The sequence below is a fragment of the Patella vulgata genome, chromosome 6, assembly GCF_932274485.2.
Source record: "Patella vulgata chromosome 6, xgPatVulg1.2, whole genome shotgun sequence".
Classification (NCBI taxonomy): Eukaryota; Metazoa; Mollusca; class Gastropoda; family Patellidae; genus Patella; species Patella vulgata.
The window spans coordinates 67,513,185-67,540,420 of record NC_065884.2 but is presented as its reverse complement, the minus strand read 5'-3'; the positions used below and the strand labels follow the sequence as shown (position 1 = coordinate 67,540,420).

Here is a 27,236-nt window from a genome sequence, read left to right as displayed (position 1 = left end):
TCTTGTTTAAGACAAGAGTATTAAACATAATAAGAAACATTTTCTATCATAATTAATGTATTTTTCCCTGTAATTAATCTAATTGAAGAAATAGTGTAATAGTCTTCTACATGTACATTGTACCTATAAATAGATACATAGCCAAAAGGAAAACATTACGGTAGAAATCACGCTCATAATAAACGATACCATTAGATATATAACGCGATGAAATCTCGTTTGTTTCATCCAATAAATTGAAGTACCGTGTTAACGCACCGTACATCAATCAAGTCTAAAGGTGATCAACAGAAGAGACTTCTAACAGAACTGAACAAAGCCTGGAGGCAAACACATATAGTGTTAGTCTATAGAAACAATATGTATCAGGTTTATTAACCCTTTAAGCAACATTCTCACAAATCTGTATACAGTATGAAATAATTGACTATTCTATGCACAAAGAAAGGTTGCTAGACAATAAAAAAAAAAATTAAAAAAATCAGCCAAGTTGTCTCAAGTTGTAAACAAGACAAAACCTTTATAGACAGTAATAGACCAAGATTCAGTGACGAAAAAACTGCCTCATAAGTAATAGAATATCTATATATATTCAAACTTTCTGTTATATGACCCACATAAACATGTACTTAAATTAAACATACACTATGCAAGAGCTAAATCTGCCTATTGCAGGTCTTTCTTTAGGCCTGAAATGTTATCTCAATTATTAATTAGACATTTGTTAACCAAACAAGACCATAATCGACTCTCGATGGCATTGGATACTCAAGATTTTAACTAGATTAAAAAGGTTCGCCATGTAAAAATTTAATTCATAAATGGGAAAGAGGGCTAAGTCTCGATTATACCAGTGCCCTGGTTACCACTGTGCACAGATCTTGTCAAAACTACAAACAATGATAACTTGGCTGAGAATGAAGTAATTTGAATGAAATTTTCAATATTTTCTTTTTTTATCATCTATTTTTGAATTATTATAGCAAGAATGGCCAACTCTTTATCAAACATTTAACTAATATATCTTTAATCTTTTTAACTGATTTTGTATATTTTCCCCTCTAGTGTAAATTATTGTGATGTGTTGTTTAATTTATCAGCTATATCTTTTGTAGTATATTTTCTATGAAGGGCAGGATGTTAGAAAGGCTATAATAGCCTAATCTTCAACCCTTCTTAAATACATGCTAACCATTCAGCAACCCTCTAACCCCTCAGTTTAATATATGATAAGCATAACACTTTGGTAATCGTGAGACTAACATATGGTTCATTTTTTCTTTTCTGTGGTCACATGTGCAATGCTAGAGAAGGAATTTGACAGGGGCAGTGGCGCTTCTGTCTAGTCTTCGTATAGTACAGATTCTTTGAAATGCACGCAATCATATACAAAGGTGGATACCTCCCCCCTCCCCGCAATCGGATTAAAATACAGATGTATATTTCGTTTCGTTTCTTTTATACTTTTGATGGCCTACACTACATAAAGATCTGACCGGTTGTACTGGAAGGTCACGTCAGGGGTCGTACTAGCGGCTTTGACCCTAATCACCCTATGGTGCCAGACATTGATCAATCAATCAGCATTAACTTTCTAATGGGTTACCCACAGTTCTGTGCATTACACACCAAGAACTAGCCATAACAGACAGTTTCATTGGCTAATTCCTCACTTCAACCAGAATGCCTGTAATATAAAAACTCCTCCAAATGCTAGTGTAGTAAAGACAAATAGAACGAAATTTTGCACTTTAAAAAAAGAAAAAAAGAAATAGGATCTGTGTTTCAATCAGATTGTTTTTCCCTATCTGAAAATTTCTTGAAGTAGTTTATTTATAATATAATATCAGCCTTGCGCAATCTACTCCATGACATTATCTAAGACAGGAGCAGATGTCAAAAACAAATTATATTAAATAGAGTTCTCTGTCAGTACATAAAGATCAGGTCTCAAAGGGTACTTACTGTAATGTTATAGATTAGATTTGATTTTAAAGTCAGAAAATGACTCTAGATTTAGTGTATAATTTAATACTGTAATGGTCTTAGCTTGTGGCTGTATAATGGTTCTTTGTATTGATTTTATTAGTGGAACTATACTCCTGTTCTCTAATCAGCCAGATGTATATATATATATATAGAAAGAGAGAGAAATAGAGAGAGAGAAATAGAGAGAGAGAGAGAAATAGAGAGAGAGAGAGAGATGGGGTTTAATGTCCATAAATACAGTGACAGAAATAGACAGAGAGAGTTTACTCCACTCGACACAAACTAGGTCATTTAGGGACTAACACATGGTTCAATTTTAATATTTCAATGATTCGGTTGCGAGTAGTGGTCTTTAGCAGGAGGAGGAAACCGGTGGACCCGGAGAAAACCCATGAGGTTGGACAGGCGACCCTACGCCTTGTCACGTCCATTGATACAAAGAAATGAAATGAAATGGGGTTTAATGTCCTACTGTTCTGCTCTGACTGGGCTAATGAAGACGGGCATAGCACATACAGTGTGCTATGAGGGAAATTTTGCTCGGAGAGAGGTGCTACGGCCTACTCTTATACCGAATTCAAACTGTCAAGAAATGGGGATTAACGTCCATTAGATTGTCACTATTTATGGAACTAAGAAAATTAATTCTGGAACATTAAATCGAGTATCCCTTAACAGTATGACAGTCTGAAAATGATGGAAATATTGTATTGACAAGACATTTTACTGTATTCTTTTATTTACATAGCAATCTTCACAACCGAAAAAGGGGGGGGTGGGGGCGGTAGGGGCTATTGTGTGGAAAAATGGTTTAAAACATGCACTTTAGATCATAAGGTCTGTCAATGAATCAAGTAGTGTGGTTTTGATTCCCTTCTACACGCAAAATAATTATTAAAATATAATGGAAACATATGTTAGTCCCAAAATGACCTAGTTTGTGTCGTGTGTGTGTGTGGGGGGGGGGGGGATAAACCTCATTTTTCTGTCCTTCTCTCTTACACAACGGCTTAAGACCCCTATGCAGAAACCCCTATGTGCAAGCGAATTATTGAAATTTGAAACAAGTTAGTCCAGAAATGACCTAGTCTGAGTCAAGATAATTTTCTCTTTCTTTATCTCTTTCACAACTAGGCCTATTCACAAAAAAACAGCATGGATGGTTTCAATTATCCCCCCCACTCCCACTGCTTAAGACCCCTATGCAAAAACCCCTATGCGCAGGAAATGACCTAGTCTGTGTCAAGATGATTTATGTCAAGTTGACGTTAAACCCCATTTTTCTCTCTCTTTCCCAACAGAAAACCCCATCAGGCAGCTATACAGTCTACAGTGTACAGGCATTTTAGACTCCAGCAGGGTTATAATCTGAAGAGTTGTGCGTGACAAGGAGTAGGGCCGTCTGTCCAACCTCGTACAGTGTACAGGTATTTTTAGGCTCCAGTAGGGTTATAATCTGAACGATATTGATCGACAACCATCAACAATTTGCTTAACTTGTTAACCAATTACGATACGACTATCAATGTATTCCATGTCAGCAACAGACTAATACTGACAAACACATATCATGTTAATAATCGGATTCCATACTAGACAATTACCTGCCTGGAATCGAGCTCGTAAGCCAAAATAAATATTGTTAGTGATTACTAATCAATAATACACAGGAAATAAATCCGATTCAACTACCTGTATGTACCAACTTCAGTACTTGGGCTGTCAAAAAAATATTGCTATATCGATATATTGCTATACCATAGTCCACAGTACATTTTTGCCGTATCAATATTTATATTCAACTGTTAGCTAGACTGTTTATAAAGACTTTGTATATCATCAGTCATATTATTAACGCTTTGCAGTAAACAATAAGACTGCAAAGACACAAGCAAAGTTGTACAAACAAATAAAGTGAAATATGTATTGACATAATCAGTCATACAAAGAAATCAGTGATGCAGGACAGAGGGCCTGACAAGGACAGCTGTCTAAAACTTCGGATGATACGAAAAACCAAGGTCCCGTGTATACATTGGAATGCACATAAAAGATCCCTTGGCAGTTGGAATTCGATATTAGAGTAGGCGATAGTGCCACTGCCTGGGCAAAATTTCCCTCATAGCACACTGTATGGCGTATGCCCGTCTTCATTAATAGCCCAGCATAGGAGCAGAAAAGTAGGACGTTAAACCCCATTTCATTACATTTCATACAAACAAATAAAGTGAAATGTGTATTATAGATTTTGCAGTATGGCAGTGTTGAATTAAAACTATGTTTCTTGTTACTAACTACCCTCAGGACAATCCAATGAGGGTGTGAGGGGAATACAACAAAGCATATTTTTTAACACAAAGTGTTCAAAACAACACAAACCACCATTTTTGTTCTTACTCTACCTGGCAAATTTATCATTTGAGAGAGAGAGAGAGAGAGACCACATGATTGGACATGCGACCATACTCCTCCATACTCCTTGTCAAGTACAACCGGGGATTCGAAACCACGCCAGATGACTCAATGACAGGCCTTATGATACTTTATAGTTATTTTTAATTAACATTGCTTATGCACAAGATATTGTAACTGCACATCAAATCACCAAAAGGGCTCATCAAAATTTGATTTGATTAGCAAAAATTCATCAAGAATACTTCACACTGTTAACCAATTGTCGACAGTTATTTTGTTCCCTGCACCGTGACCCCCGAAACGAAATAGGATCTGTGTTTTAATCAGATTGCACAAAAATAGGTCATTTCAGGACTAAAATTAACATGGTTCAATCTTATTTCAGTAATTCGCTTGCACATAGGGGGTCTTTGGCAATGGAAGGAAACCGGAGAACCCGGAGAAAACCCACGAGATTGGACAGGCGACTCTACTCCTTGTCATGTACAACCAAGGAATCTTTAGCAGTTTGAGGAAACTGGAGAGAGACACACCCCCTTAAAATAAACACAACAGTTCTATGGATAACAATTACTATATTTAATTAAAGCTACGTTTCAACAATGATTCTCTTGTCGTTATCCAGTATTGTGCTTGATAACGACAAGAGAATCATTGTGCTTGATAACGACAAGAGAATCATTGTTGAAACGTAGCTTTAATTGAATATAGTAATTGTTATCCATAGAACTGTTGTGTTTATTTTAAACTTGATAACGACAAGAGAATCATTGTTGAAACGTAGCTTTAATTGAATATAGTAATTGTTATCCATAGAACTGTTGTGTTTATTTTAAACTTGATAACGACAAGAGAATCATTGTTGAAACATAGCTTTAATTAAATATAGTAATTGTTATCCATAGAACTGTTGTGTTTATTTTAATGTGTTCAATTACTAAATGCCATTCAACCAGTACACCCCCCACCCCTACCAACAGTTAGCGACAGAAGAAAGCATTATACATGTATGCTTTGCACTGAAATGGAGTTTAACGTCAAATTATTCTTTACCAGCATCAAGATGGTCTTTAAACGTGCAGTGTGCTAATGCTATGAGGGAAAGTTTGTCCTGATAGCGACGCTGTGGCTTACTCAGGCCTGGAAATAACGGTTTTATATGTACCTGACAAAATGTCAGGCACTAATGAAATAGTACCTTACATTTTCAACTTAGTGCCAGACATGTATTAATAATGTCAATAAAAAAGACAAATCAGTGCAGGACAAAATGACAGGCACCAGAGGTTTAGTGCCTGACAAAGCCTGAATCTGTGCCTGACATTGTCTGTGACAGGTGCCTTATTTCCAGGCTGTGACTTACTTTTGTTTTGTTTTCCAACTGTCACAGGATTCTTAAGTGATGTCAGTCAATCTTGATCACACTTTCGATTGCCAATTGCAATCAAAATATAATTCTGGTGATAAAATCTTAAATCTTACAATTTCTCTTGCAACAATATTTTCCTGCGAGGCCATTCATTTCGTTCCATTACAGAATGCTTGGCAAACTTAAAAACCCTAACAGTTTTACATTAAATACTTTTCAAGCCTATAATTAACTCTCTAGAAATGAAATGAAATGATATGGGGTCTAATGTCCTACGGTTCTGCTCCGAACTGGGCTAAAGATGGGCATACGCCATACAGTGTGCTAATAGGGAAATTTTACCCCGACAGCGGCACCTCGGCCTACCCGAATTCCAACTGTCAAGGGATCTTTTATGTACACGGGACCTCGGTTTTTCGTAGACAACTGTCTTGTCAGGCCCTCAGTCCTGCATCACTGACAGGGGGGAACCACCCTGGAAAATCTGGATGAACTTTCTCTGCCAATGCAGGGATCGAACACCCGACCTCCAGGCCAGCTAGCCAGCCAGCGTCTTACCCACTTAGCCACCGTGATCCCCTACCTCTCTAGACCATACATATTATGGCAGAGATTTAAACGGATTTCAAGATTCTTAATTACTACTCTTACAGTAACTACTTTTCCACAATAATACGAGAATACACAGACATAAACAATGACAAGGTCTTTCATTAATCAATAAATCACAGCAAGGCCAAACAATTATTTCTAAGTAAACAAGCTTACAGACAGAGAGAGAGAGAGAAAATGGGGTTTAACGTCCACTCGACACAAACTAGGTCATTTCGGGACTAACACATGGTTCAATGTTATTTCAATTTATCGCTTGCGCGTATGGGGTCTTTAGCAGTGGGAGGAAACCGGAAGACCCGGAGAAAACCCACGTGGTTGGAAAGGCGACCCTACTCCTTGTCATGTACAACCAAGGAATCGAAACCCAAACAAGCTTACAGTGAGGCCGATATTCCCCATGGCATTCCTAAAACGCATGGATGATGCATATAAATTAGTTGCACAATTATGTTTTTTGTAAAGCATCAAGCCATCAAACTGCTTATCTATACTTAGTTCACAGGTGGTAGAGAGAAAAAGAGAAATCGAGTTTAACGTCCACTTGACACAAACTAGGTCATTTCACGATAAACACATGGTCCAATCCTATTCCAATCATTCATTTGCACGTAGGGTCTTTGGCAGTGGGAGGAAACCAGAGGACCCGGAGAAGACCCACGAGGTTGGACAGGCGACCCTACTTGTCACGTATAACTGTGGATACGAAACCACGCCAGTTGACTCAATGACAGACCTTATGATACAACTTGCACGTGCTAACCATTCGGCCATCCAACCCCTGTGTCCCAAATGCTCTTTTGGGCCTTATCCATGCCATAGAGAAGTCACACATTGTTTTTGTTTTATTACAGTAATTAACACAAATTTCACATTTTAACGAAGTTACAAGACTCATTTGTTCTTCAAAAGAACATACTTTGCAAGATTTTCTCGTAGCCATTTGCGCACCGCAGCTGTTTTATTAGAATTAGTAGGAAAAGAAACATCATTTTGCTTCGAAGAACCAAGACGACCTTGACCCTCAGCCTTGAGATTTATCGCCGACTCTCCTGTAGAAGAATCATCCGTTGCAATGTCTATCAAATTATCGATAGTTGAAGATCTAATTGGGATGCTGCGTGTATCATCCTCCAGTTTTTTTAAAGAAATGTTATTTTTTGGATAGTGGCTTTGAAATAGTTTTAATAAATTTTTGCTAATCAAATCAACTTTTGAATAGCAGTTTTGGTCATTTGATGTGCAGTTAAAATCTATCATGAATATTCAATATTAATCTAATGTAAAAGTTAACTTTTTATTTGCCATAAAGTCCATTTAACTATATAGTTATCAAATATTTGCAGTTATTATTTTGAAAAAAAAATTTTTTTTTTTTGTATTCATATCATATTTTGTGCATAACTTGCACTTCGCCACCGTGGCTCCACTGATTTATTACAATACAATAATCTATAGCAAGGTTATTGTGCCTGATAAAGCCGGAATCTGTGCCCGACATTGTCTTTGACAGGTGCCTTATTTCCAGGCTTGTTAATGGTGATTTATTGCAATACAATAATGAAGTTTATTGTAAAAGGAATATCCTTAGTTAGCTATATACTGTAATTTATAGCAAGGTGACTGTGAAAACCATAAATTTACATAGTTATCAATATTAAAGACAATATAATTATGTCATTTCAATTAAGTCAATAAAGGGCAATTAGGGTCAATAAAAGGCAATTAAGTCAATAAAAGACAATAAAGTCAACGTAACCAACAGTCAGACTTAAATCAATACATCACAACGTAACCAACAGTCAGAATTAAATCAATACATCAATAAAAGACAGTTAGGTTAATAAAGACAATATAACTAGGTAAAGGAACATGTATATATATCAACACCCAGTGGCTGCCAGGCAGGATACACCCACATATAACAAGAGATGAATAAAGAAGAAGCTAAAAACAAAAACAATTTTTTGTACAATCCAGGGCCAAGATCCAGAAAGTTATGGTCTGAAATGTGCAAATATTCCAATTCAACCTTCATTATGGTGGAATGGTGATATATCTAAACGGTTTTTAAAATTGGAAAAAAAATTGTGACCTCGAGAGATTCCACAAGCTAAAAATGCGATTTTTCAACCAATCAGGGGCCATAATCCAGAGAGAGAGAGAGAGAGAGAAATGGGGTTTAACGTCCACTCGACACAAACTAGGTCATTTCGGGACTAACATATGGTTTAATTTTATTTCAATAATTCGCTTGCGCGTAGGGGTCTTTAGCAGTGGGAGGAAACCGGAGGACCCGGAGAAAACCCACGAGGTTGGACAGGCGACCCTACTCCTTGTCACGTACAACCGGGGATTCGAAACCACGCCAGTCGACTCAATGACAGACTTTATGATACAGCGCGCGCACGCTAACCATTCAGCCATCCAACCCCCCTGCCATAATCCAGGAAGTTACGTTCGGATATGTGTGATTATCAAAAGGAACCAAGATCTTTACAATAAAAATATATATTTATAGTTTCATCCAAATCGGATAAAAACTGTGTCTCTAGAGGTCCACAACCTTGATATACCATATTTTTACACTATTTGCGTATAAGGGGCAGCCATTTTGTCCGGCAGTTTTGGTCCGATTTTCACAAAATTCTAACTCAACCATCATTAGGGTGTAATGGTGATTTACTAAAACGTTTTTTTAATTCGGATAAACATTGTCACCTCCAGGGGGACCGCAAGCTAAAAACACCATTTTTCGTACAATAAGGGGCCATAATTCAGGAAGTCACGATGCGATATGCGCGAATATCGAATGGATGCATATCAAGTTTCATCAAAATCGGATAAAAATTGTGACCTCTAGAGTATCCACAAGCTAGAAACGCAATTTTTCTTACAATCAGGGGCCAAAATCCATTAAGTTATGGTCCAATACATGCCAATCTTTGGGAGATCTTTGGGAGATAGTCCTATATTTCAAGTTTTGTCAAAATCGGATAAAAATTGTGACGTGTAGAGTGTCCACAAACAAATTGTGGACAGACATCCAGGGGCAACGACAATATACGTCCACATGAATCAATATCATCCACATGTCAATAGTTTTGAATTTGTCAAAATATTAGGGGGAAGAGAGAGAGAAATGGGGTTTAATGTCCACTCAACAAAAACTAGGTCATTTTGGGACTAACATATGGTTTAATTTTTTTTCAATAATTTGCTTGCGCGTAGGGGTCTTTAGCAGTGGGAGGAAACCAGTGGACCCGGAGAAAACCCACAAGGTTGGACAGGCGACACTACTCCTTGTCACGTACAACCAGGGATTCGAAACCATGCTAGTTGACTCAATGACAGGCTTTATGATACAAGGCGCATGTGCTAACCATTCGGCCATCCAAGCCCTCAAAATATCAGGTTAAATTGTATTGTATATTATGCACACTGTAATAAACTAATATCATGCACATGTCAACAGTTTTGAGTTCATGAAAATGTTAGGTGCTACAAATATCAAGTAGACTGTTTTGGGTTTGTAAAAATGTTAGGTTGAATTGTAATATCACGTGAGTTCATGAAAATGTTAGGTTAAATTGTATTATCATGTAGATTTTAAACGATTTTTACGAATATAAAACAAATATTTGATATTAAACGAATGTGAAAGAAATAAGTGCTAGATACACAAGATTAAATGCTACCCAGGTTACAGTGTTAGTATCTGACACAGTTGTCAGATACAACTCATCTGATCAGGGACCTGTTTCACGAAATTTTAACTAAGATAAAATCCAAATTTTAGTAATTTGATTGGATAATATTAGATTGATTTTAGTACTTAGCCAATCATAATTGAAGTATCTACTAAAATTTGGATTTTATCTTTAGCTAAGATTTCGAGAAACAGGGCCCAGAATTTCAAGTCCTGACTGTTGGAGTACTGTTCTGACAAATATGTAAAGATCTGCGGAGACTGTATGACATCTATAAATTAAGCAGATGGACAAATCACAATAATTATTTTAGATAAAGGATACACATCTTTCATTCTGTCAACTGATTTAGCTCTTAATATATCACGAATATCTATAATCTGTAAGATAAAAACACAAAAACATCAAATCACGTTGCCAGGCAACGACAATATATATATGTGATTTAAATAATATATTGCACAAGGAAGTAAAATTGATGGACAAGTGAATTTCATTACGTTTCCAGCTAATTTTACAAATTGAATATTCACAGTCATATTTAATTACTCTCCGAATATTCTTAAATCATTATTCCCATGCTACTGAATGTATTGAATAGTTTAAGTCATTCTGCACATGTAATTTGAAGTCCTAGTCATAATTCACATGCTATTTGAATATTCTAAGTCATTATTCACATGTTATTTGAATATTATTTGTCAATATTGACTTACTATTCGAATATTCTTAGGTCCTTATTCACTTACTATTTGAATATTCACTATGCACCTGCTATTTGAATACTCTTAGTCATTATTCATATGCAGTTCGAATATTCTTAAGTCATTATTCACATGCTATTCAAATATTCTTAAGTCATTATTCACATGCTATTCGCATGAAATGATAAAACTCTCGACATCACAGTATAATGATGGTAAGCTGCTATATCTATGGAACTTACAATAATTGACTGATATATTAAAGATAGATTCCCAGAAAAGTATTTATCGGGTGGTTATTTCCAATAAAAGTACGGCAATTTTGGTATATACATGTACATGTATATGGAAAGTAGAGATATCCAATCTTACTAGAAAAAAAGAATGGATTCCTTGAAAAACACCCATAGAGCGTATACAGGACAAAAATGTCAGGGTTCCCCCAATCAAAAGCCTGACGATTAGGAATATCTGCACGTATGATGTCAAAGATTGCACGCGGAGATTGAGCGCTTGATAAACTTTATGAAAAGTTAGACGTACAACACTTTGAGATAAAAATCACGGAAAAAGACGTGGGCAGTGGATAATCCGAGAATTTAATTAGGATTCGATATTTGTAATAGATAGTAAGCGATTAAAGACAACATCGACTTGTGTATGCAATGAATTCTCCTCTGACTTCGCACCCCTAAGTCAAGTTACACAAATGTGACCTCTTTTGATCGATTTTTTATAGCAAGGGTATTCCTTGACAATTACAAAGTTTTGAGAAGGATTTGAAGCAAATTTATCAGGGATGTAGCCACGCCTGGCGGCTCCGGGTGCTTGCGCCTGTCAGTATTTTTTGCCGCCAAGCACAAAGAAAAAAATCGAAGAAAGCCACCCAGTCGTATTTAAACCCCTTCGTCCTTCTCTGTACACAAACTCAGCGCTCGAAATTTATCACGGCAAACGGCAAATACATCCCAAATTAGTTTAAAGAAAGAAGTATTGGTATTTTGTTTATTTATATAAGTTGTGTAGGTCTATTCCTTTTACAATTCTACGGTCTTTAAATTTGTATATTTGCCGTAAATAGGTTACCCAGACCAATTTACGTCACTTCAATGTTAAAGGTTTGTATCTATGGGACTTACGATAATTGACTGTTAAGAGACTTATGATAATTGACTGATATATCTATGGGACTTATGATATTTGATTAATATATCTATGGGACTTATGATAATTGATTAATATCTTTATGAGACTTACATTTTCATGCTTGAATCTGGTTAAGATTTTTATTTCCCGTAATGTTCTTTGGCAGTATGTTTGGTGTTCAAACGGTGATATCTTTTTGATAGCAACTTTGGTTTTAGTGTCATTATCGTAAGCAGATCTGAAATTAATAAATAAAAGAACTTGATAACAACATATACATACATACTCCTCGCAGGGTTTCGTTTGATTAGAGCTAATCCCACAAAACACTGCTTTAATGGAAGCAAATTTCTGTTCAAAATTATGACTGGTCAATAGTCCAAATAACAACCAATAGCTAACTGCGTAACAATATCGTTACATTTTAAACAAAGCTCCAAATTAGAACAAATATGTTTACGTAACGTTTACGTCATGACTCACGATTTTATTATGCCCTATAGTATTAACCAGTGCAGAATATTCCAGAAAAACTAATTATGTGACAAACGAGGCTATCAACACAAATACAATGTAAACAATACTGTATGGAGACGAAGAATACTTTCACCGTTTTCAATACCTTAAATCACTGTCCAAAGTTTTAGGGAAGACCCCAGATTAAATGAAGGGCTGTCATGTTACTGTACTTGGGATAGATTTGATTGAAGGGGAAGAATACACACACTCCCTCAAAAGCTCAAGTATCAGAAGCCAATCCAGCAATGGACAGAGAGGGATTTTTCGGACCATTGCTTCAGGAATATGCATTACATGTAGTCCTACATGTATGTGTACAAAATACAGATCTGTATTTTAAACAGATTGAGTCCTACATGTATGTGTACAAAATATCCAAATTCAATTAACACTTGGTTATTGACAAGTATAACCAAGCATTTGAACATAATGCTTGGACGACATATTTTTCCTGTATTCATAAAATAAATAATTCTTGTCATTTTATTATAACAGAATATACATAATACAGGAAAAATATGTCGTCCAAGCATTATGTTCAAATGCCTGGTTATACATTGGTAGACACTGTGACTCGATTATGAATCAAGATAAGAATTGCACTGTAGCACCCAAATCGAAATATGTACATGTATCATATTCTCAGTACAGACATAATACCCACCACTCATGTCTGGCAATACAAATTTTAGGTGTATAATGTACATGTAATTACATAGGTGTACGAGCTGGGCGGCCGCCCCTCCATTTTGGGCACCAAATGCTGGGAAAATTTGGGCACACAATTGTATTTTGTAAAAGTTGTATAAAAAAAAGAAATTGTGTTCTTGAATGTGTCCAATTTAACAGCGAATTTATTATTATTATGTAACATACTAAGAACCTAACAACATTTTTTGGGCACCAACCACCACCGCCCCCCCCCCCCCCCAGTCAAAAATTTCCCCGTACGCCTATGTGTAATTAACACAACCGTAAAGCTGCACTACTTTGTTTCACCATAAAACGATGAAAAGATAAAAGGTATGTCGACACTAACTGATTTCAACACTGATTTAATAACATTTTGAAGTACTTCGGACATCCGTCTTGGGACAATTCATACATAATGTAATTGCTGACAAAATGTCTGGCACTACCAAAACAAAGAAATAACACAACTATGTACATGTATGTAGCGGGGATGGGGGTTGGAGAGGGGGGGGGGGAAGAGAGAGAGGGGGGTAAATGTCCACTTAACATAAAACTAGATCATTTCGGGACTAACATGGTTCAATTTATTTCAATAATTCGGCTGCGCGTAGGGGTCTTTAGCAGTGGGAGGAAACCGGAGGATCCAGAGAAAACCCACAAGGTTGGAAAGGTGACCCTAATCCTTATCACGTACAACCGGGGAATCGAAACCACATCAGTTGACTCAATGACAGACCGTACGATACAGCGAGCGCTTGCTTACAATTCGGCCATCCAACCCCTGTGTGATATTGATAATCTGTAGGAATCGAAACCATGCCACTTGACTAAATGACAGACCCCCTGATCCCAATACGCTAGAGTTAACCATTCAGTCACCCCCCCCACCCCTCCTAAGACTTTGGTTACGTATGTACATGTAGCAGATATGACAAACACTAGTAGGGGAACTGTACCTGACAAAGTCAAAGTCTGAATCTGTGCTTAACTAAGTCTATGGGGGGTTGGGTGGCCGAATGGTTAGCACGTGCATGCTGTATCATACGGCCTGTCATTGAGTCAACTGGCGTGGTTTCGATTCCCCGGCTGTACGTGACAAGGAGTAGGGTCGCCTGTCCAACCTCGTGCGTTTTCTCTGGGTCCTCCCACTGCTAAAGACCCCTACGCGCAAGCGAATTATTGAAATAAAATTAAACCATATGTTAGTCCCGAAATGACCTAGTTTGTGTCGTGTGGATGTTAAACCCCATTTATCTCTCTCTCTCTTAACCAAGTCTATGACATATGCTTTTTTTTCCAGGCTTGATAGCACTGATTTATACAGGTAGATAATTATACATTCCAAGCATGATTTATTGATATTTATAGCATCTCTATACAGTGTATATTACCAACATTAAATAACTGATCAATGTTGGTGTTTTATAGTTCTATGTGTATGTAAACAATACGAATCATTTACAAGTTATTTGTAAACATCAGCCTCACATCTCACAAACTAAATTGTTTTAATGGCATTTAGTAATTGAACTGGATGTCACAATATTATACATGCATCGTATATGGAATACAACTGCTTATTAAAGTTACAATTTCATAATTGTAAGTTATATTTTTAAAAACGTATTAAAATAAAGCCCTAAAATAGATGGTATCTATAAACAGTCCTACCTTGTCAAAGAATAATCCTATTAATCCTATAATTCACTATTGCCAGTTGAGAAATTGGCAAAAATATCATTTTCAACTTCAAATTCAAACGTTTGAAGATAACTATTCCATGGTGGGGAATAGGAAAACAAGGGAGGTTATTGTGTTATTATTTCCGGTGTGAAGATTTTTAAGTGTGAGAAAGATAACCTATGTTCGTATAATAGTGAGTTGACAATCTATTGAGCAAAAGACATAGAAATAATTATGTTTTGACTTTCTTAGAAAATATGAAATTGTAACTTTAATGAGCAAGGTTCGACTTGGCTTCTCTAGTCTTTATCAAGAAGTCTAGTTGAAATGGCGCTCATTAAATTTTATTTTTTTTCTATAAAAATATCAATCTATACCTCACAAGCTATAAAGATTGCAACATACCTGCATAAAACCAATCTTTAATCATGCCTACTGCATTCTCACTATTGAAACCTCGACTATTTGTCAATCTTCTAACAGGTCATGTACAGATACAATTTTAAATTTTTTAAAAAACTTGTTCTATACATGTACATTGATTTTATTTCAATTTTTTGGGGGAAAACAAAGAACAGACTTCGTCAGTGACTCGCTAAAGCAGCTGTGGTCAACCTATGCTACAATGAAATGAAATGGGGTTTAACGTCCTACTGTTCTGCTCAGAGAGAGAGAGGGAGAGAGATGGGGTTTAACGTCCACTCAACACAGACTAGGTCAATTCGGGACTAATATATGGTTTAATTATATTTCAATAATTTGCGTGCCCGTTCGGGTCTTTAGCAGTGGGAGGAAATCAGAGGACCCGGAGAAAACACACAGGGTTGGACAGGCAACCCTACTCCTTGTCACGTACAACTGGGGAATCGAAACCATGCCAGTCGCCTCAATGACAGGCCTTATGATACAGCGTGCACATGTTAACCATTCGGCCATCCACCCCCTCCAACTGGGCTAATTAATGAGAGAGAGAGAGAGAGAGAGAGAGAGAGAGATGGGGTTTAACGTCCACTCTACACAAACTAGGTAATTTCGGGAGTAACATATGTTTAATTTTATTTTCATAATTTGCATGCGCGTAGAGGACCAGGAGAAAACCCACGAGGTTGGACAGGCGACCCTACTCCTTGTCACGTACAACCGCTGGGCTAATGAAGACAGGTCTATGCTACAAGTACGATACAAGCCTGTAAAGAAGACACTTTACAAGCCTGTAACAGATATTATCAGCATTACATGTACATTAACCTGCTGTATCCGTTCTTTAATTATTAAGGAGCCAAGGTTGCTCATTGATTAAGATGTTGGCTTATAACCTGGATGTCCTGTGGTCGATCCCTGTGTTGACCAAGAAAAGTATTAAAAAAAAAAGAAACAAAATATACACTGTAGGTCTGTATTTTAATCAGATTGAACAGAAGGCATATTGAGGGGTAAAAAAAGATACAAATGATTTACACACTTCAAGGAAGTCAATATTTACTGTACAAAGTGATAAAGAGATAAATATCAGGGAAGAAAAGTAATGACAATGGTGTATGTATTTATCCGGGGATGTACATGTATAATTATCATTCCACAATGTACCTTTTTCCCTCAATATGCCTTCTGTTCTGATTATAACACAGATCTATAAATATATTTCGTTTTTCTATACTTTCGATGGCCTACACCAAACGAAGATTTGACCGACTGTAGTGGAAGGTCGTATCAGAGGTCATACAAGCGACTTTTTATCCTATCACGTCAGACATTAGATTAACCAATCAGCGTTGATGTTTCTAGTGGATTACCCACAGTTCTGTGCAAATCACACCAAAAACTCGCCTTAAAGGACAATATTGGTGCCAGTCATTATCACATATGTGATAGAGCTGGTTAAACACGTTCCAAATATACTTTTAACGCAGAGATCATTGCTACGATAGCTGAGTAATACACCTTTCCCCCATCAGCAGTGACGTAGCCAAAGGAAAACACGAGTAACCGCTCTATATAACTGATTGAAGCGACGAGTGATAATAGATACACGGCCAAATTTCTGCTCACTAATAATTTCTTCGAAGACCAAAAGATGTTATATGGGACTGTAAGAGGATATCTGACAATTCAATAAAGTAATTGAATGTCATTAGATAAGAGAACACGAGAAAAATAGAAATAGTCCGTACATTCCCTTGTTTATATTCATTCTATACCTTATAAAAACATGGTAATGCACAGACTTTTTCTGTTTTTCTTTCGTGTTCTCTTATCTAATGACATTCAATTAGTTTATTGAATTGTCAGATATCCTCTTACAGTCCCATATAACAAATTTGGGTCTTCGAAGAAATTATTAGTGAGCAGAAATTCGGCCGTGTATCTATTATCACTCGTCGCTTCAGTCAGTTATATAGAGCGGTCACTCGTGTTTTCCTTTGGCTACGTCACTGCTGATGCGGGAAAGGTGTATTACTCAGCTTTCGTAGCAATGATCTCTGCGTTAAAAGTATATTTAGAATGTGTTTAACCAGCTCTATCACATATGTGATAATGACTGGCACCAATATTGTCCTTTAACAGACGATTTCATTGGCTAATCCCCCACATCATCCAGAACGCAGGTTATTTTAACAACTCTTCCAGATCCTAGTGTAGTAAAGACAAGTAAAACAAAATTATGAACTATAAAAATACGAAACGAAATAGGATCTGTGTTTTAAAGGCTCAATACCACTCTTGTTGTAACTGAATAATATGTCCCAATCTTTATTCTGGTCAACAAATTGTACTATTTTACAATATTCCAATTAATTGATGATACAAATTTCATCTTAACACACCTAATTTAAAAAATTGGAAAAATTCAACTAAATGATTTGAAAAGCCTGACGTAAAGCTTTTCAAATGTGACTTGGATTTAAAAATATTTTTGAACCCTCTGGACAAGTAAAATAGGATTTAATGGATAATTTACACAACAGGTAAGACACTTAAACATCTAGTACTTAGAATATGGCTATTTTTTATTTTCTGGAGCTGTCAAACCAGCAAGAGTGTTATTGTCCCTTTAAACAGATTGCCCTCTATTCTTCCTCACATCCCTGCCCGTGTAACCCACACTTTTCTTCGTCACCTCACAACTACATGTAAGTCAGAAAATATGCTTCCTCACACCAAAGCCGAAAAATATCTTTCCTCCTTCATAGATGAAATATTATATATTTTTTATAAAATAATGACAATATCCTTCCTCACAGCCTGTGTTTATGAGTTGCTATTTATTTTTTTATCAAGCTGAAAAATGAGGACCCACTTCTATAATGAAGGGGCTGACCTGACCAGTCAAGTGAATGTGGGTTCTTCTGATATTTTCCCAAAACTGCAAGCCTGGAAATAAGGCAACTGTCACAGACAATAGAGACACATTTTGAGCTTGGTCAGGTACAAAATCTCTGGTGCCTGTCATTTTGTCCGGCACTGATTTGTCTTTTTTATTGACATTATTAATACATGTCCGGCACAAAGTTAGTGCCTGACATTTTGTCAGGTACATCTAAAACCGTTATTTCCAGGCCTACAAAAATGCAAGTGATGGTGTATAGAGGTACAATGTAGCTCGGACCGGAAGTAACATAGGCCTGGTGGCAATGGCCTGCCCCTTCCGGTTTCGGAGTTACGGGCCTAACCAGGTCATCCGTTAGTTTATAATAACTGTGTTATTTCCAGGCTTGCAAAAATGCAAGTGATGGTGTATAGAGGTAGTTCGGACCGGGAGTAACATAGGCCTGGTGGCAATGGCCTGCCCCTTTCGGAGTTACGGGCCTAACCAGGTAAATCTGTTAGTATATAATAACTGTGTGTGTGGTTGTTTTGTTATCTAGTAAACGTTGTGAATTCTTATTTGTGGTCAGAGGAGTTGGATGGCTGAATGGTTTGCATGTGCGCGCTGTATCATAAAGTCTGTCTTTGAGTCAAATGATGTGGTTTCGAATCCTCGGTTGTACGTGAAAAGGAGTAGGGTCGCCTGTCCAACCTTGTGGGTTTTCTCCGGGTCCTCCGGTTTCCTCCCACTGCTAAAGACCCCTACACGCAAGCGAATTATGGAAATAAAATTGAACATATATGTTAGTCCCGAAATGACCTAGTTTGTGTCAAGTGGATGTTAAACCCCATTTCCCCCTCTCCCTCTCTATTTGTGGTCAGACGCGGAAATAATGATTTAAGTTGTACCTGATAAAATGCCATGCACTACTGAAGTTGTACCTTTGTGTAAGACGTGTTAAAAATATCAATAAAAATACAAACACCATAGAAATCTGTGTCGTGACAAAATGAAATAGTCCGTGACAGGTGGTTTATTTCCAGGCAAGCTCTTGTTTACAAGAATATATCATAATGTAGTAATAGGTTTTATAAACCATGTGACACAGGTAATATTTTATGTCAATAGTTTCTCCACTCCAGTATGTTTTTTATGCCAAATAAATTTAAATCTTATTTTACTGTCATACATGTTAAATATAAAATTGATTGATTTGTATGTGTTAGCCATTTTAACTATGTATATACACCCTTTTTGTATTAATAATATATATGTATATATACAAATTATTTAGGGAGAGGGGTTTTACATAGGCTAAGCCTGTTCACCAATCCCATTCAGTCAACCTGAATAAAAATATGGTTTAAAGATTGATTGGAGGAAGCCAAAGTAAGCTCTTCTGAGACCTACTCTTATAATTATATCGAATTCGAACCGACAAGGGATCATTTACATACATGCACACCAATGTGTTTTTTGTCCCATTCAAATAACTATATGACTGTTCTGCACCACAGTTGCAGGGAATAACACCTGGCCTCTGGGTTTGCGAACCAACTTCTTACTCACTGAGCCTCTATAGCTCCTGTCGTTCATAATGTTCGCCATTTTGATTTTAAAATAGAAACCATCAAAGCAACCGATTTGTATTTGAAGACACCTAGTTAAATCTTTTATATATCGTTATTAGTTTATTACTATTATTCTTTACTAACTGGGGGTTGGTTGTCCGAATGGTTAACACGTGCGCGCTGTATCATAAGGCCTGTCATTGAGTCAACTGGCATGGTTTTGAATCCCTAGTTGTACGTGACAAGAAGTAGGGTCGCCTGTCCAACCTCATGGGTTTTTTCCAGGTCTTCCGGTTTCCTCCCACTGCTAAAGACCCCCTACGTGCAAGTGAATTATTGAAATAAAAAATTAAACCATATGACCTAGTTTGTGTCGAGTGGAGGTTAAACCCATCTCTCTCTCCCTCTCTCTCTTCTCTTCTCTAACTGATTAATAATTAACTAATAAACTAAGATGTATGACAAAAAACATTATCGACACACGTAAAAAAGAATCACCATCACTGGACGATAGCCATATTTAAATTATTAAATGAAATTTAATCATTTGCAATTGTTGCAATTGGAGGAAACCTCTCACTAACTAAAGACTTGTTTTCTTGGTGCCATTTAGAAAATCATTTATCATTTATTTTGTGGTTTGTGATACATTAGATCTACATTGTCTACAGATTTTAAAGGATACACGGACACTACATTGTCTAGAAATAGTTCCACTACTGATGTCTTCCGCCTTACTCCAGCCACAGTAGTGGCTTGTCCTACAGAGTTCCTTTGCACAAGTTTTTTTTAGTGAAATCACTACAAAAAGATTACTGGCCTATAGCTCCCTTAATTTACACATAAACTGACCCAAAACAGTACTGCACCTAGCTTAACATATAATAAATCAATTCCTATTGAAATAAAGGTGAAGCCTTACCGCATAATTATATGATTTGATGAAACCCAATTCCTCCGCGAAATTTCAACTGGCAGGTGTCATGGCGGCTTGCGTAAAACGTCATTACAAGAAACATCGCTATGCAAATGTAGAACGCATAACCACAAAGAAAAACTGTTCCGTAACTATTTTAGTGGTCCAGTCTTCACTATTTGTCATAGAATTACTTATTCCAATACAAACTGTAATGATATGTGTTGACAATTGTGCGTTTGAACCTATTTGAACTTGCATAAGGATTCTTAGACTGTATCAATTGTAACGTTAAACACACAGTTTAACGTTACAAGTATAGTAACTATACATTGTCGTGCCCATAAACATAAAGTGACCATAGAGTGACCCCCATACTTAAAAAACTTCACAAAAGTGCATTTGAAACAGCTGCTGAAGCGAAAAAGTTTAAATTTTAAAGGCCAAAATATTGAACTCTTGAAATGATACTTAGAATTGCAAGGCAATTTATTTTCTCTACCCTCAGGGCTTGCCACGAGCAAATTGAAGGCGAGTAGATGACTACTCACGCAAATATAGACTTGCGCGAGTGAGGCGAGTACATGTATTTACTCACGCAGAATGATGTGCGTGAGTAGCCATTTAAATTTCATGTGCCTAATGGCAATGCTCTTGTCACTTCGGTGGAAGCGGACGTTGAATAAAGCAATTTCACACACAATGACAATGCATACTCTTTTATTTCCTTGGCAAAAAAAAATATCTGTAAATCGTCTTCCCATGACAAGAACGTTGCAAGAGAAACTGGGCTTCCCTTTGCCATCGTTGGCATCGTTTACGGCTTTTTATATTACGATATTCAATTATTTCTGATTAAATTATTTTTTATATTTGTGCGAGTACTTAATCACTCACGTAAATTTGGTTTTACGCGAGCGTAGCGTGCGCGCGAGTAATTACTCGCGTCTCGTGGCAAGCCCTGACCCTCATGAGGCACTTTTGTCCTAAATAATGTGTTTTAGCCAAGACTTAGTAGAAATGAGTAGTCGTTTATTCACCTTCATAACGTTACGGGTCAAAAAACACATTAAAAAAATTTATTAGTTTTGTTACAAAATCACTTTTAAATTGTCACTGTGTGTGGTTTAACTACTATTAAGTAGCCTACTATATTATTAAAAACATTGTTACTGACAGATCACTGTATATATTAATTCAACTTTTGTACAAGCTCATTTCTGACAGTGTGGTACAGCCTACCAGATCAAATATAAGTAGGAACTTTTATCGGGACCCTTTGTGCAAATCTGTGGTTACAAGATTTGACAGTTTACTGCAGGTCTGCCATCAGGGATCAGTCAGTGAGCATCAGAAAAATAATATAAAATTTGCATTGTTTTTCTCCAAGATTATAAAGATAAAAGCAGAAATCACGTGATATAAGTGCTATATGCAAACTTATAATGAAGAGCGTGCAAAAACTCACTTAAAAACAAAAGATGCAATAGAAAAATGGACAAAACGATGCAGATGTCAAACCTATTTGTACGAATTGAATGACTTATTTATCTCGGCGACTGATTTGTTTGGGTCGCGTTTGAAGCAAAGTTCAATACGAATTTTTCAGCTGAAATATCATAATATGTACTTACACTACCATGCCATATGCACCTTCTCCAATATATGATAACTTAGTGTAAGTTGGGCCGACTTCAAAGACTTGTCCCCGTACTACTTCATAATTTTCATCATTGGTTGATGTTGGTGTATTCAGAGCTGCCATTTTGGAAAATGACGCACGGCATGGCTTTCCTTGTCACGTGACAATAATCTCTGACGTCACCCGTCAAGCTAAAAGCGAGCATTATTTTGACAAATAATTTCCTGATTCACGCGGTTTAATCATTATTGAACAAATAAAACAAAAAATGGCCTTGAATGGCGAAATATATTCAATCATTTCTGATCCCCTGCAGTTATAAAATATAAACATATAAAGTGTCAGGCTGTTCTAACTTTGTAAGATGACGCGTAAATGGGGTTAGCAGGTGCCCGTGTTGAGTTGATGTGGCTACTGCATTTTAAAGGGACTTCCTCTTCTTGTAAAATACGTGCATTATTTTAGAAAGTGTTTTATTTTTTCTTATTTTTTTTTCTTTCTAATGTGTGGTTCAAGCGGCATACAAAAGTAGAAAATCCGACTTACACAAAAAAAACCTCACTTTTCAAGAATTAAGGCTATACAGAATATAGGTGATAGTAGCCTATAATACTTCCTCGGTTGTTGACATATTGGATGATTTTAAAGTGAAATTTCGACCTAAAGTTTTTTTGTCATATATTGTGTTGACTTGTTCTATTTTAAATCATTTGGGAGTGTTAATTCAGTGTAACTTTTCTACGGCTTCGTTTAAAGATACACTAAAAGTAATTATAGGGTCGTTTTCCCGGTTACGCCGACTCTTCCCTTATTAGTAAATTTAAATTTAAAGCAAAATTTTTCTTACACATGGGTGGAAACAAAATTAATATAATATTTTGGGGTGAAGTCTGCATTGTGCGACAATTTTCGGACATCGATTATTATTTTGTATCATTAATTTTTCGGGAATCGAAATTTCTCTAAATTTACTGATGGATAAAACATTTAAAATCAGTATAATTAACAGTGTCACTCTGCTTTATGTGCGAAATTATTTTCGGGCAATATCATGATTTGTTACATCAGTTTTTCGGGAATCGAAATTTTTTTAAATTGACTTATGGATACAACATTTAAAATCAGTGTAATAAACAGTGCCTAACGCCACACCATTCTTTAAGTAGGGGGTGGTGTTATTTTAAAACAATTTAGCCTCAATTTCGGGGGCCCTCTCAAAAGTTGTAGTAACCCAACCCATTTATGAATACTTTTTTTTAATGTCCGACATTTGATTAACCAATCAGCGTTGATGTTTCTCACGCCGTAACAGACCGTGTCATTGGCTAATCCCTCATATCATCCAGAACGCGGGTTACATAACAAATCTTCCAGATCCTAGTGTAATAAAGACAAGTCTAACGGAATTTCGAACTATAAAAAACGAAACGAAATAAGAACTGTGTTTTAATCAGATTGGGTCATATCCATTGTCAGGCACAAATCATCACACACCATAGGCCAATAAAACGGTCTGTAACGGTGCAGAGTTCTTGGAGTGCGGTGCACGGAACTGTGGGTAAACCACTAGGAACGTCAACGCTGATTGATTAATCAACGTCTGATGTAATAGGTTCGAATGCCGCTCGTATGACCCCTGTCGCGACCTTTCACTACAACCGATCAGATCTGTATGTAGGGCTAAATCTATTTGTTAAGGCCAGCTCAATTGTGTCATGGTCGTTGAGATGTAAATAAGGTTAGGGCACGTGATTATTGGCGAGACTGTAGGTGAGGTTTAGGGTAAGCATTGGGGCTAGGTTAAGGCTAGGGTTAGGTTTAGAATTAGCGCTAGCCTTGTTTACAACTCGTGACCTAGTTTAAAAAAACGAAACGAAATATAAATCGTATTTTAATCAGATTTTATATCAACTAGAAATGTTGAAAAAAAGCTACCTGTCGCTTCAGTGACTAACCTGTCACTCAATTATCCAAGGTCAATTTGAATATCTTAATATGAAACAACTTAATTATTTCTTCGACATCAGAAGGCCTAAAAGATTCCGGCAAAAATTCTCGCAAGACCGCGAATCAGCTCTGGCGCAGCAACTCGAAGTTTATGCAATTCTATAGCCTAATCCGAATACACGTGAATTCCGCCAAGTATCAAATATGTACCAAACTTACGTTTTAAATTCAATAGAAAGGCTAATGACTTCGCCGTTGAGAAATGTGTAAATTTAGATTCTAAACGTATCCGTAATAAGTTAAATATCAAAACATCACTTCACACCTGTGCATGGCATCATATTTACTTCGTGTCGAGGTGAGGTGACGTCCCCTGGAATTCCCTTTTCACATCCCAGCTGTATTTACACTAAAAAATTATTTCATTTTGTCAAATTTTCCAGTGGATTATTCATAGACTTTATTTATGGAAATTGTCTTCAATTTTTCAAATGATTAAATACACCAGACGAGGCGTGTACATTTAAGTCTCCACAATATTTACAGTGGTGCCGTTACGACACTCTGTGGTTACTGTATATAATTAGGTCACGTGACTTGGGGCTAATTTATTTAGATATTTATGTGTATAGATACGTCATAAATTAGTGTCAAACAGAAAAAAAAACCTAGATCGTGTAACATTCATTGTTATATAATTGACTGCGATTTGACTAACAAATTTGTCGGTATCTGTACCGTACGATAGAGCTAGTTAGTGTAAATAGTGCAAATAGCGTCTTTTCGCGGAATTTCCGCATTTAGAAAAGAATAATTATAAATATACGTGACTTGATACGTGAGTTTTGTGGTCTTTAGTCAATTTACTGAACATCAAGTAAAATTTAGTGCACCACAAGCGACAAGTTTTAGGTTTAATAAACCTGCTACCTGTCTGACTTAAAATTCGCCTGTCGGTCACAAATAGACAGGCGAACATTTCTAGCCATGCATATGACCGGTATACCTTACACCCAGACTTGATTATGTAAGATTTAGATAAAGAGCTGACTATTTTTGCTATACTAGTTTAAAAGTAAATAATGAAAAATGAATATAGAATATTTCAGTCAAATTACTTTATTCTGAGCGAGGTTATGACTGTTGGAAGTAGTCTTGGTTGTCAACTATCATTTCTACCATAATAAACGAAATCTTTGATTTTACATTTTAACCTTTGACCGAAGATATGACAGGCATTGTCTAATCCACTAAATATCTCAGCTACACGACGTCTAGAGAGTTGAATAAGCTTGTCATGTGAATAAATTTTAAAACAATAATAACATTTAAATCCAGAAGAAATCGCCTTTCCTCTCTTTCACACCCACAATTTGTTTCCTCTCATTACAATATTTTGATCTGGAAAGCGAAACTAGTTTTATGAAATTTCCACACTACATGTATCGGGATGTGGATGATTTACCCGGGCGACTTTGTTTATTGAGGGGTCGCGATGGCTAAAACTATTTGTTAAGGCCAGTTCAATTTTTGTCAAGGTAGCTGAGACGCAAGTATGGTTAGGACACGTGATTGTAGGTTAGTGTTACGGTAAGCATTGGGGCTAGGTCTAGGGTTAGGGTTGGGATTAGGGCTAGCCCTGTTTACATCTCGTGACCTAAGACGCACAAATGATTAGGAACCACTGGTATACGGAAAATTGTGCCCGGCCTACACTGCATCGAATTCCAAGTCAAGGATTCATTTACATATCAACGTGTAACACAGGTTGACCCCAAATTATTGCCCCACCCGTTCAGGTTTACAGCACTGATTTTCCGGACCAAACTGGCCATCAACAGTTGTTACAGGCCTTGAATAGTGTTAGGTTGTCGTGTTTGATCGTAGGGCTCTCCAGTCGTCAAACAGTCCGGAAATAATGATGATGGTTGTACCTGATAACTTAGTTACTTTAGCACATGACATTCTTGCCTTTGCACCGGACGTGTTTTAGCAGTATCATTAACACTGATACACCCCCCCCCCCCCCCCCCCACGTCAAATCTATGTCAGAGAGAGAGAAATGGGGTTTAACGTCCACTCGACACAGACTTGGTCATTTCGGGACTAACATATGGTTTTTAATTTAATTTCAATAATTCGCTTGCACGTAGGGGTCTTTAGCAGTGGGAGGAAACCGGAGGACCCGGAGAAAACCCACGAGGTTGGACAGGCAACCCTACTCCTTGTCACTTACAACCGTGGATTCCAAACCACGCCAGTTGACTCAATGACAGGCCTTATGATACAGCGCATGCACGTGCTAACCATTCGGCCATCCAACCCCCCTCAAATCTATGTCAGACTTATGATCTAAAGTGCATGCATCACACCACCTAACCACTCCTCACCCAAATAATTTGTTGGTGCGCATGGGTCTTTAGCAATGGGAGGAAACCTGAGAACCCGGAGAAAACCCCACAAGGTTTGATAGGCGACCCTGCTCCTTATGATCTAGATTTAAAGCACACACGTTAGACCACCCCTCCCACCCCCACAACACAATCTCCTCTCAAGAGAATTACAACTGAGTCGAGAACACACACCATCGAAAATCAGAAGCATTTTAATTTGATACAAAATAACATAATGATATTTAATTATAATAATAAAGAGATATTCTACAGCAGCCATTAGCCAATATTCTGAAAATATACAGCAGGTCATACAATTAGTATTTCTCTATGGGTTACTCGTTCTTTGTACAAAGTGTATTTAAACGACACCACAGACAAGCAGACATTTTGTCGAATTCCAATTAATCCTGAAAACAAAGAATTGGTATAATATCAAGCCTGGATATAAGGCACCTGTCAGACTTTACCAAGATACAAATTATCACACAAGGTATGATTATAATTTGTACTGGACAAAGTCTAGATAGGTGCCTTATATCCTGGATTGTATAATATGCTATCTTTTAAAGGAGAATGTTGGTGTCCACGAATATAACATAATGTAATAGAACTGGTTA

The 27,236-nt window shown here is 36.9% G+C and overlaps 1 protein-coding gene across 1 annotated transcript in view; it reads right to left on the bottom strand.

The window, feature by feature from the left end:
- The window catches only part of LOC126824076 (mitogen-activated protein kinase 1), a 40,940-nt gene extending 18,511 nt beyond the window's left edge, over nucleotides 1–22,429 (bottom strand). The window contains exons 1-3 of the mRNA XM_050553253.1: nucleotides 22,269–22,429; nucleotides 12,057–12,183; nucleotides 10,420–10,475 (exon numbers count right to left, since the gene is read on the bottom strand). Of these exons, the coding sequence (XP_050409210.1) occupies nucleotides 10,420–10,475; nucleotides 12,057–12,183; nucleotides 22,269–22,399 (314 nt within the window). The 5' untranslated portion in view covers nucleotides 22,400–22,429. The remainder of the gene's footprint in view (nucleotides 1–10,419; nucleotides 10,476–12,056; nucleotides 12,184–22,268) is intronic.
- Between the last annotated feature and the right edge of the window lie 4,807 nt (nucleotides 22,430–27,236).